Raw genomic sequence first — 11,487 nt, forward strand, 5'->3', positions numbered from 1 at the left:
TATTTACTTTGTCAACTGAGATGCCAAATTTAAACTCAAATCGATTTTATTCAATTTATATATGGGTTTATAATTTTTTTTTAATGCTAATTTCTGACGCGATAAAACAACACATTGTAATAAGGTTTTTTTTTTAATTATTTAACATAAAGTCTTTGTTTTTAAAAACTAATTTAATAGAATTTCATTTTAACTTTGTCGTATAATGTCATAAAATTTATGTTTCAGATTCTTCAGCAGCAACAAAATTGTTGTCAAATCCACCCACTCAACGGGCAAGCTTTTTTTTTCTAACGAGATGTCTAGTACCAAACAATTTTACGTTTTAGAACCTTCAGCACCAACAATTTGGTGGCTTTTGGAGGGGGCCAGGCCGGGGGTTGTGGTTTGTATTGGGCTAAAGGGCAGATCAATCCAAAATGGGCTTGAGCCCATAATAATTTTAACAACAGGCCCAGCTGAGGCTTTTTGACTGCGTTATGAGGCCGTTTTATGTTGGTTTGGATCAACAATTGCATTCTGGCTGTCTAATGAAAAAGGAAGAAAAGTGAAACGTTCACTTTTTGACCGTAGAGTGTTGCCAGTTATCACCGAAATAGGCAGCTCCTTCAATAGGTGTCAGGTTAAAGTTTAAAAAGGCAATGATGCTTTTACCATTGTCATTAAATTTCAGTGTTTCTTTGTATCTGAGAGAGCGTGGGTCGTTTTCGAATTTCCAATTCTTCGTTTCCAAAAAATTAATTTTAGTAAGTAGGAAAATTACTCGACTCCCTTACAAAATCACATTCTGTCCTATGCCAAAAAGCATAACGGAAATGGACAGCAGCTTAATAAATACCGCAGGCAGGCGTGGGTGGATGTTTTCTTCCTACTAGTAGTATTATTTCTGAATTATTTGCCCCCAATTATTCATTATTACTCATTTCAGTCTACTCTATTAACACTAAACCACATGCTACCATCTAGGGGTGGCCATATTACGGTTCTAAGAACCGGAACCGATGGTTCGAACCGGTCCTGAACCGTAATTGGAACCAATGAGAACTGGAATCAGTCCGAACCGGAACCGGATGTTTTCGGTTCGGTTCCGGTTCCAGTTTTATTGGAACCGCAAATCAGCAGTTCTACAAACCGGTTGGAACTGGATGGAACCGCCGGTTAGAACCGGCGATTCTAATCGTTAGAAACTGTCAGTTTTTTTTTTTTATTTTGAAGACTTTTTTTTAAAAAATAATTAAGTTCAAGTCTTTAAAAAATAAATTTAATTGAAGCATTTTTTAAATTTTTAGGTGTATTTTTTTTAGAAATAACTTTCACAAATTTATTAAATTTTGAAAACCGGTCTTCAAAATTTAAAATTTAAAATTATGCGATTTATCGAAAAACCGATCGAAACTGTCGGTTTTGAAACCGTATCGGAACCGGAACCGTTCGGTTCCAGAATTGTGGCCACCCCTACTACCATCTCATCTACATCCAATTGTTAGGCACTCCAGTACCCTTTTGGCTTCTTTATGAAGCAATGCATTTTGTATTCAAATTATGATTAACTTGCAACGACTTTGTAACGTTGAATGAAGTTTGCGTTAATTAAATATAGTCTAATTGAATCTTTTATATTTGTAAAAAGATGTGAACAATGAAATATTTCGAGTTTGAGTGAATGTTATTCAAAGCAGTTATTATTTTTGTATAGTCCAAAAGCTAAACTAATAAGTAATGATAATTTAAAAAAAGAAAACCATAGCCGTAGCGAGTTGAGAACGAAGCATCAACATTTAGTATTAGTAAAGAAAAGCGTTGAGGAGAAGAAGGCGAAAGCGATGGATGAAGTTGCAATGCCAATTGCCCCTCTCTTCTGGGCCAAACGACCCAGCGGGCTCCTCGATCGAGGTCCAACATGCGCCCTTTCGCACTAATACAATTAAGTTGTGAAGAGTAAAGCGGTAAAAGGACAATGTTGAATTATTACAGTGTTGAAAAACAGGGTGTGCAATTATTGTTAGGAGATTAAAATTTTGTAAGAGAAAAAGAAACAAAAAATGAAAGTACAGATTAGATATCCAATCATCTGTCCATCAAAAGGAAAAAGAGCAACAAAAAGTGGAATCCACACATCCCATCAAATTAAATACATGTTGGGTAATGCAATGCATTACATCAAATTGTAAACAACAGGAAAGAACCTCTATCCACTTTTGTCATCTTAGCGTACTCTCCAAGTCTCTCACATACATCATCAGCCCCATGTGACTTCCTCTCCCTCCCCCTCCCCCTTCATATAGACAACCGTAGACATTCACAGTCTCAGCAGCGACAGCGCGAACCTCTCTCTCTCTCTCTCTCTACTGCTACCACCCTCACAGCCTCAGCTTTAAAGCTCTGCCCGTCTCCTTCTCGCTTGACTCTCTCTCTCTCTCTCTCTCTCTCTCTCTCTCTCTGAAGCCTAGCTTCATTTCTATATAACGCTGCTTTCTTTGGCTGCATTTTGGGTTTTATATTACAATGGGAGGAATGGCGAGGTTTTGTTACGATCCAAGTGTGGTTCTTCTCTGTCAGCGTGGGAAGAGGAAGTTGAGGAGCTTGTTTTGGAGGGTTAGAGCAGAGATTAGGAGACAGCTCAACCATCGTTCCAAGAAGCAGAGATTCAGCTTTCACTATGATTCCTTCAGCTATGCTCTCAACTTCGATAATGGCAACTTCGGCTTCTTCTGTTGATCTGCTCGGAGTTTCCATATTATTATTCGGCTTCATTTCAACAACAAATATAATCTAGGATTAGGAGACTTTTGTTTACTTAGTTTATGGCAATGAACATGCAAGGACTTGCTGGCATTTGTTCACTAAGCGACTTGCGGCTGGCTCTTCTATTACTCGATCGGTCAATTTCTTCTTCTTCTTCTTCTTCTTCTGCGTTTGAGTTTGAGTTTGAGAGGCTACTTGTGATGTTAGAAGAGATTAGAGAGAGACTAGAGAGCTCCAACCATATCATATGTAATATGTACTAATTGCAAACCTAATTCCAAATGGTAGCTACTATTTCTTTTGTTTTTCGTTGATTAACAGATTTTGGATTCAGTTTGAAGTTTAATTTGATTACCACGCAGAATGCAGCTAGCTTGCTTTCATTTTTAATACGAAGTAAAAAAGCTTAGTCAGTGATTAAAAATGTTGCAGGTCTGGTAATTAATTGAACAATTATAGAATATAAAAAAGTAAATGAAATAAATTAACGTACATCTCCATGCTGCAATTGCATGCATCTTGAATAATATATATGGACACTCACACTACAGAGGTAGCAGTGTTATTAGGTTAGTAAGGATTTGCATGATTGTTTCATTCTTTTGCCATCTAGTGTTTGGAATTAGCGAATAGATACAATATATATAATATATTCATCGTTCAAGAATCTAATTCTAAACTATAATGGTGGTGGTGGGGCACCCAATTTCCACATTCATATGACCTATGGGATCCTTTTTCGTTGAGTAGTCACTTTGACATGTCCATGCCAAAAACCAAACCAAACCAAACCTTAAGTTGGATGATTTGTCAACATCTTCTTCTTCTTCTTCTTCTTCTATGATCTTTCACTAGCGGAGCTACCATAGCCATTGGCCAATTAGCCACTACCAATTTGTGGTTTTGTCACTGTCCTTTGCAATTAATTTAGTGTGGTACGCCGGCCCCCGACCTCCAACTAACCTATGCCCATAGCTTCAACTTCAAAGTGAATCGGTATTTTGTCAGTTTCTATCTACAATTTACTAGGACAGGACCCCATTTGTTTTCCACTTTTAGCCCTCTCATTCAAATGCATTGGTTAATTTGTAATTTTCCGTAATTTTATGGCCATGCCTAAAAAACTGTCACTGATATTGAAGCCCAAGTTTCAATCTCCATTATGGTGGCTTTCGCTATCAAGCCCAGTTTATCTTATTGCCCATTTACCGAAACCCAACTCTGGCCCAAGTAGTAGGAAGAAGAGGGAATTTGAAATTAGAAATTCAGTGAAACCTCCCACTCTCTCATATCCTCGTTCCCAAAAGAATCCAGTGGCGCCATTTCCATCGCGCCAAAAAGGAAATTCCATTCCTCATTTTCCCTCACAATTTTCATCCACTTCCTTAAAGACGAACACCTTCCTCCTATTCGATATTTCTTCCAAGACATCAAACAAAACTCTTCCTATTCCCAAACCTTTTTCGTCTCTGCACCGATTACATTTAGAAGAACAACAAGAAGATAGAAATGGCCAAGAAAAGGGTGGAGGCTGAGTCTAATGCTGGTGCTGCCGCAGGGAACACCACTTCCTTGATCCGTGCCAGAGATGGCAGTGCTTTTACTCGATGGTACTCATTTCTTCCTTTTTCTCATATTTTCTTGAATTTTTTCTCTGTTTCTTTCGTCCATTTTATTACCGGTTACTTCTCGGGCTCAATTTATTATGCTTTGATTTTTAATTTCATCTTGGCGTTTTGTTCTTTATTTTAGTTCTTTTCAACTATTTTTGTCGATTCTATAATTGGGCATCTGTATTCCACAAAATAGTCTTGCGTTTAATTTCGAATCTGACTGGATGGAATTTCAATTGATGTCCCTTCCCAGTTACTCTTGCTGCTATTTCACTCTCTGTTGGAAATATCTCCTCGTAATTTCTGGACAAGGAGAAACTCTCTTTTTGGGTTCATATTTTGACCTTTATTACTAAAATCATGTTGGTCTCGGTCCATTCAGCTTTTATTTTGTGCCCAATGAAACCAAGTTATCCAGTTTCTGATTCTCTAAGATCTTAGGTTTATCAGTTATAGCATTGTGCCTGCTGTTCGGTTCTCTTAATCACTAATGGGATGCGCCTAAATTGAACGTGCAGTGAAGAGTGCAAGAAGCATGTGGCCGTGGCTCTAATCAGCATGCACAGCTGTAGCCTTGATGCCAAAATCAAGATGAACTTGGGTAAGTTCCACCACTTTCATGTTCTAGAATTGACGCACCAGTCTCATTGTAGCAAGTTACTGATTAAGTTACCATTTGATGCTATTATTGATCTTTGGTTTAGAGTCCAAAGTTGTGGAAAAACCTACTGAAGTTAAGAAGAAGCCAGCTGAAAGGTAGCTTCTAGTAGTATACTTCAATTTTACTAGAAAGCTATTCTAGTTTTAGTTGTCTGAATTGTTACATTAGTGGATATAATTGTGTTTATACAGGAAGAAATCCACTTCAACAGAACCAAAGGCAAAGAAAGCTAAGAAAGAGAAGAAGGCCAGCGATCCAAACAAACCCAAACGTCCTCCCACTGCCTTCTTTATTTTCATGTAATATGCCTTCTGCCTCTTTGTGATGCAATGGATACAGTTGTGGTAATAAAAATTAATATGTTACAATAATTTATCAGGGATGAATTTAGAAAACTCTTTAAGGAAGCAAATCCAGACTCTAAGGATGTTAAAAAGGTAAATCCTGCAGTGTTTTATACTCTCCTCACCATTACATTGGCAATTTTTGGCGGTGGTATTATAGAGAGTTCCTTTGTTATGTTTTCTTCATTTTTTATTTAGCATTTAGACTGTCTATAACTAATAGCATTTTCCTTGGGATATAGGTTGCAAAGGAAGCCGGTGAAAAATGGAAGTCTATGACTGAAGAAGTGAGTTCGGTTGATTCTAATGCTACAATGTGTTGGCTAGATAGGTGTTCATAATTCCCAATGGTTTACACTTCTTTGTTTTGATTTGTTTCAGGAGAAGAAGCCATATGTGGATAAAGCTGCTACGCTTAAGGCCGAGTATAACAGAGCCTCAGAAGCTAACAGTGCTGAAGAGGAAGAAGTGAGATTCTCTTCAGGATTTGTGCTAGAAATTATTTTTCATCTTATGTTTGTTTTCTTGAATTGTTCTTCTGGCTTTTTAGTTTAAGGAGTTGTCTGTTTCTTTGTGCTTGATCAGGATGAGGGGGATTCAGAGAAGGAAGGTGCTGAACAGGTGCTTGATCAGGACGAAGGGGGTTTGGAGGAGGGAGGTGCCAAACAGCAAGTACAAGTGTCAGATGAAGAGTAGGACGTTTTAAACAATTTATATTTTCGCATGGAAATGGCTCTGTCTGGAGGGTTGTAAATGTTAGGATCTCCTTTAGTCAAATTGGAACCATTAGATGTTTTCATTTGCTCGATGAATATGGTCTCTGAATTTCAGCATGATATAACAGTGTAAACTTGCTTGGAATGTAGACTGATAGCAATCATTTTGCCTGATCTTCAATTTCTCTTTTTGTAGTAAATTGTTTGCTCTAGGGTAGTAGACAATCAATGATATGGGCATGGCTGATTTCATGGAACTTTCAATGGTTCTATTTTGATGTTTGAATGTTTGGAGTTGTGCCAGTCGCAATGATATTCAAAATGATCATTGGTAATGAACTAACGTTTTTCTTTTGTCTCCATTTCGTAGGACATTTATCTAGACAAATGATTTTCTATCCATGTGATGTCTGGTGGTAAAATTTCAGCCAACTTTTCATCTCTGTAACTCATTCATACACGAGAAATTTATAGAAAGATGGAGCTCTATTAAATTTAAAGTTGTGTTAATTTCTTCAATAATCAAATGTATTATTGAAAATGACTACAGAAATTTTAAGCAGATAAAAAGAAAAGTATTGTACTTAAGAATTGTTGCAGAAAGCATAAAATATTGCTTGGCTCCATTCCATCTGGCAATGCTCATTTGTTATGAGCTTGCATCATCTGTAGGCAATTTGAGTCAGCATCTCACTGGCCCACTCATTTCTTTTCCTTATTTTTTCCCTCTACATTGTGGCAGGGGTTTGCCACATAGGCATTGATTGTGAGCATAAGCACTTGCAGGAAAGATATTATATGGTTTCCCTTGCGGGATCTCTCCACATAGTCTATTAGCTCTGAAATTTGCATGTCTTATATTACTAAGTTGCAACAAGCTCGTTGGGATTGACCCTGTGAGCCTATTGATAGACAGGTCAAGCCATTGAAGATTCGATATGAGCCCCAGGCCTGTTGGAATGGTGCCTATTATTTGGTTCCTGGAGATATCTAGCCTTTCTAGTTCTATCAAGTTTGAGATAGAATTGGGGATGCTGCCTGTGATCTTGTTGCTTCCTATGTTGAGGACCTTCAAGCTCAATCCTTCAGTAAATTCTGGAATTCTACCAGAAATTTGATTGCCTGATACGTCTAACACCTCCAAAAAGCTGCTGGTTCTGTTGTTCAAGATGCTTGATAGAGAACCTGTAAGCTGATTGGATTGGAGCTGAACAGAGGAAATCCCTTCTGGCAGTTCAATCTCTAAAATATCAAACTTCAATTGATTATTTGAAAGCTTGAGCCTTTGCAAACTGGACATGTTGGTGAAGAAGCCAGAAATGCCACCTGAGAGAAAGTTATTGGACAGGTCTATTGAGTTCAAAGAAGCAGGTCTGGTAAACTTTGGAAGGTTACCTCTAAGTTTACATGCAGCTAAATGGACATCAGAAAGCTCTTTTTCAAATATCCAATTAGGAATTGTCCCTAGACTGAGATTATTATAAGACAGGTCCACAGACAATAGAGAAGGAAGGCCCCTACTTTGGATCATTGGTAAAGGGTCTGAGAATGCATTTCTGGATAAGTTGAGGTACCAAAGGTTCTGTAACCTTGCTATGGATTCAGGGACTTGACCTGTAAACCTGTTAGAGCTCAATGTAAGATGAGTAAGGGATTTCAGGCTACCAATTTGGTTTGGGATTTTTCCAATGAGCTGGTTGTGGTCCAAGGCCAAGTCTTGAAGTTTGGGCAAGTTGAATAAAGAAGTGGGTAGCTGCCCTGATAATTGGTTATTGGATAGCTCTAAGAGGGTGAGGTTTTGAAACTGCCCCATAATATCTGGAATTGCCCCAGACAAAGAATTGAAACCAAGGTCAAAAGTTTGCAAAGAGAGGAGACTTTTCAAAGTGATTGGGATTGAACCTGTTAAAGAATTTCTGGCAACACTTAAAGTTTGAAGCTTTCTCAAATTTCCAAGGCTTGGAGGAATCAGCCCAGTGAGACGGTTCCCATTGAGGGAGAGAGTTTTGAGATTGGACAAATGCCCTAAACCAGGAGGAATATTACCTTGAAGAGAATTGTCTTCCAAAATCAATTGAGTGAGGCGTGTCAAAGTGGAGAAGCTATCAGGAATAGGACCTGTAATATGCTTCATACCGCTAATCACCATCACTTCTAAGAAAGACAGAGTAGCCAAAGAGGGTGACAAAATGCCCCTCATATAACGGTCAATGTCCCTCTCGAGACCCTGCAAAACTAATCCAGTTACCCTTCCTGTAGAAGGATCGCATTGAACGCCCTCCCAATCTCCTCCACAGCAGTCTCTCCCGGTCCAAGAAGAAAGAATCTCAGTAGTGTCCTTGATGATTGTGGCTTTGAACCCTAGAAGAGCCGCCCTATCTGAATCGGAGCATACTGGAGCAAGGGAAAGTGATGTTGGGAAGACGTTGAAAATGGAAAATATGAAAAAAATGTTGAAAACCCAGGAAAGAATCTGCATTTTGGGAAGTGGGTCTGGATTAGATCAAAGAAGGAAGTTGTTATAGAATATATAGGAATTTTTTTCCTAAGAAGTTGGGATCTGACAAGAGGAACTTTGAATGGGAAAAAGAGAAATATTCAAGCATGAATAAAGTGAAAAAAGGCGCAAAGCAAACACGGTTGTTAATTCTAATTTCTTCACGTAGACAGGAAGGTATAATGATGATAAAGAGAAGGAATTAGGAACAGAGAGATTAAAAAAAAAAAAAAAAAAGAAAGGAAGAAGATTTGAATTGAATCTACTGCTGGGCCTGCAGGGCAAACTAACTGAAACCCGTCTCCTTTATTTATACTGTTAGTAACACAAGGAATTTGGATGGCTCCTCTCCTCCTCCTTGTCCTTCTTGCTCTTGCTAAATCTAAATCAGTTTAAAGAAATTCACATGGAGAATTGTGACCGTTCGATGGGTCACGAGGATCCTAATTGTTACTTGAACGTTGGAGCGCACTTCGATTCAAAAATGCTGCCATATGGTACCTTTTTTTCCAAATGCATGATTGGTTTGATTTGATGTGGCTGGATGGGCTATTAATATTTTATTATTATTGTTTTATTTACATTTACAGAGCAGAGACTGTAAAAAATAAAGAAGAAGAAGATTAGAATCTCATACTTGCCTTCAATCTTGATCTAACCATACTTACGTACTTGCAATAGAATTTGTTTTCTAAAAAGCAAGCAAGCAAGGAATTGAGCAAACTTTTTGAAGATTGTGACCGTTTGTGTTTGAAATGGGGAAGGTGACAAAAGTAAATTATTTTTACTTTAACACAAGGACAAATAGTAATAATTACGACAGTCATGTTAAAAAAAGGAATGGTTAAGATTAAACAGAGGTACTTGTGATTTTATGTTTGAACCACCACCATACATACATACATATGTTATACATAATTTCCTTCCAAGGCCAAGATGATGATATTATTAACTTTTCCTAGTCAGTCTGGACCCTTTGCTCTTAACTCTTAACTGGACCATCTCTTGTTTTTGCTGCTTCCAAGTTTAACTTGCAATATATATGTAATTGGAAAATTAACCAGACTTCAAACTTCTGCACCTTTCCTGTCAGAATAGTTGAATTTGGACAAGGATTTTGTGCAACTGTTATTCTTGTCTTTTGACTATATTTGGTTCCACATTACATTTATTCATCTCAGTTTATATTTCTTTCAAATCTTTTAATTACTAAACCTATAATTAGTTGAGTCTCTCCGTTTGTTACTTTTTTTTTATATATATTTTTTGGTTGATTTATCTCAAACAGGGACCTTTTTTCTTCAAAAAAAAAAAAAAAAAAAAAAAAAAAAAGAAGAAGAAGAAGAAGTAGCAGCAGCAGAAGAAGAAAAAAAGAAACCAAAAGAGAAATGAAAAATGAAAGGGCCGACCTGATTACCCTTTGCACCTTTATCAGATTTTCACTCTGTAAAATTTACGTTTATGAAAATAATTATGCTGAGAAAGTGACGAGCATTGGAGCTTTTGGAAAGCCAACATCACATGCAAGGCCTCATGCAACCATTCGTTTGAAATACCACTCGGACAGTAAAAAGCCAAAACATGCGGAACCATACAATACAAGTTCAAACCTAAAAGACTGTCCATAGTCCATACAAAAGTTTCTTTATAACCTCAGGCATCACAAAGTCAGAACATATAATACCATTACCGATTTGAATCAATCTCTGGATTAGAAATCTAAAATAATAAAATGTAATTAGTTGATTTGGGTCCCTTCGCTAATGACTAGTTAATGAGGAGGAATTGATTAAGTTTGTCTTATTTAGAAATCTAATGACAGTGAGTGGTGGCCTACAGATAATAAGATTCAAGGAGATCAACGGCTGTAACTCAACTAATTAATTGATTATTCAGGTTTGTGTCTGAAGACTTTAGTTGATGGATGAGCTGGACAGAAGATTGATCCCAGCCCAGGCCTTTACGGGCTGTCTCAGCAAGGACCGTAGCCTAAGCAACATCATATGTTCTTCACTCTCCTCGTCAGGAGAGTGGCAATCAGAACATCTTAAATTTGCATAAACAGAGAATGGGATTGGGATGACGCGACACAAGTGCAAGTGGGAATGGAAATTGGATGATGGAGGTAGGAAGAGAAGGTGAGATGTAATAATATGTTTTTTTTTTTTGTTGCGATGATTGCGGTTAGAATTACAATTGGCCCTACTCCATTCAATCAGCAATCTTGAATAGCATCGTCTGCATAACAGGGATTTTGGCATGGAGTCTTTAAGAGGATATAAACGAGTTCATTCGATTTGAAAAGAGTTCATTCTATAAATTTAACAAATCAAACTCAAATTTTATTATCGAAGGAGTCGAGTTTGATCTCAAAATTTATATTATTTAAAATTTATATTATTTGCGGATCGTTATAAGATTACAAATATAAAAAGTAATTAGTATTAATAAATGAAAAATTAAACAATTAACACACGAGGAAGCCTTGTTTAAGTGAGAGAAAGCAAATAGGGTGGGCATGTTAGACGAATTTGAAAAGGGTCTAATCTAATCCTTGCATCATTTACCGTCGGTCCTACATGATCAATGTTACATGCACAAACCCAAATCAAATTGTTTTTAATAAAAAATGGATTGATTATTGTATTAATCAAACACAGAGTGGAGATTTGACTCATATTATGGTCCACAACATTATCTTCTTTTGATCTTACCTAATGCATTTAATTAGCAAAGTGTCTGTTGTTGATGGAAAATGACTGGCATCACACACATAGAGAGATGATACTTTGTTTCTGTGGGCTTGGCTCTATATTTGTATATTTAGACATGATCCATTTCTCATATGGTTTTGGGTCCTTATCAATATGGGCTCAACTTCGAGTTTGTATGGGTCTATATTAATAGCATG

General features: G+C 37.2%; 2 protein-coding genes across 2 annotated transcripts; one reads left to right on the top strand and one right to left on the bottom strand.

Annotated features, from left to right (window-relative positions):
• Window positions 1-4,034: 4,034 nt before the first annotated feature.
• On the top strand, window positions 4,035-6,336 carry LOC105631163 (high mobility group B protein 7). The gene is made up of 8 exons (XM_012213178.3): window positions 4,035-4,355; window positions 4,877-4,959; window positions 5,063-5,114; window positions 5,211-5,318; window positions 5,399-5,456; window positions 5,606-5,650; window positions 5,745-5,831; window positions 5,949-6,336. Exons 1-8 carry the CDS (start codon window positions 4,255-4,257, stop codon window positions 6,057-6,059), a joined length of 645 nt encoding a protein of 214 aa, XP_012068568.1. The 5' UTR covers window positions 4,035-4,254; the 3' UTR covers window positions 6,060-6,336.
• A 232-nt stretch (window positions 6,337-6,568) lies between these two features.
• LOC105631162 (Leucine-rich repeat (LRR) family protein) lies at window positions 6,569-8,959 on the bottom strand. The gene has a single exon (XM_012213177.4). It carries the CDS (start codon window positions 8,556-8,558, stop codon window positions 6,795-6,797), a length of 1,764 nt encoding a protein of 587 aa, XP_012068567.1. The 5' UTR covers window positions 8,559-8,959; the 3' UTR covers window positions 6,569-6,794.
• Between the last annotated feature and the right edge of the window lie 2,528 nt (window positions 8,960-11,487).

Source organism: Jatropha curcas, chromosome 1 (assembly GCF_041381405.1).
Source record: "Jatropha curcas cultivar XTBG-Jc1 chromosome 1, XTBG_Jcur_1.0, whole genome shotgun sequence".
Taxonomy (NCBI): domain Eukaryota; kingdom Viridiplantae; phylum Streptophyta; class Magnoliopsida; order Malpighiales; family Euphorbiaceae; genus Jatropha; species Jatropha curcas.

Bases quoted from the DNA above. Each gene is read 5' to 3' on its own strand.
- LOC105631163 (XM_012213178.3), top strand. From the start codon at position 4,255: ATGGCCAAGAAAAGGGTGGAGGCTGAGTCTAATGCTGGTGCTGCCGCA. The intron at 4,356-4,876 runs GTACTCATTTCT...TTGAACGTGCAG, and splicing joins GGCAGTGCTTTTACTCGATG to TGAAGAGTGCAAGAAGCATG. The intron at 5,115-5,210 runs GTAGCTTCTAGT...GTGTTTATACAG, and splicing joins AAGAAGAAGCCAGCTGAAAG to GAAGAAATCCACTTCAACAG.
- LOC105631162 (XM_012213177.4), bottom strand. From the start codon at position 8,558: ATGCAGATTCTTTCCTGGGTTTTCAACATTTTTTTCATATTTTCCATT.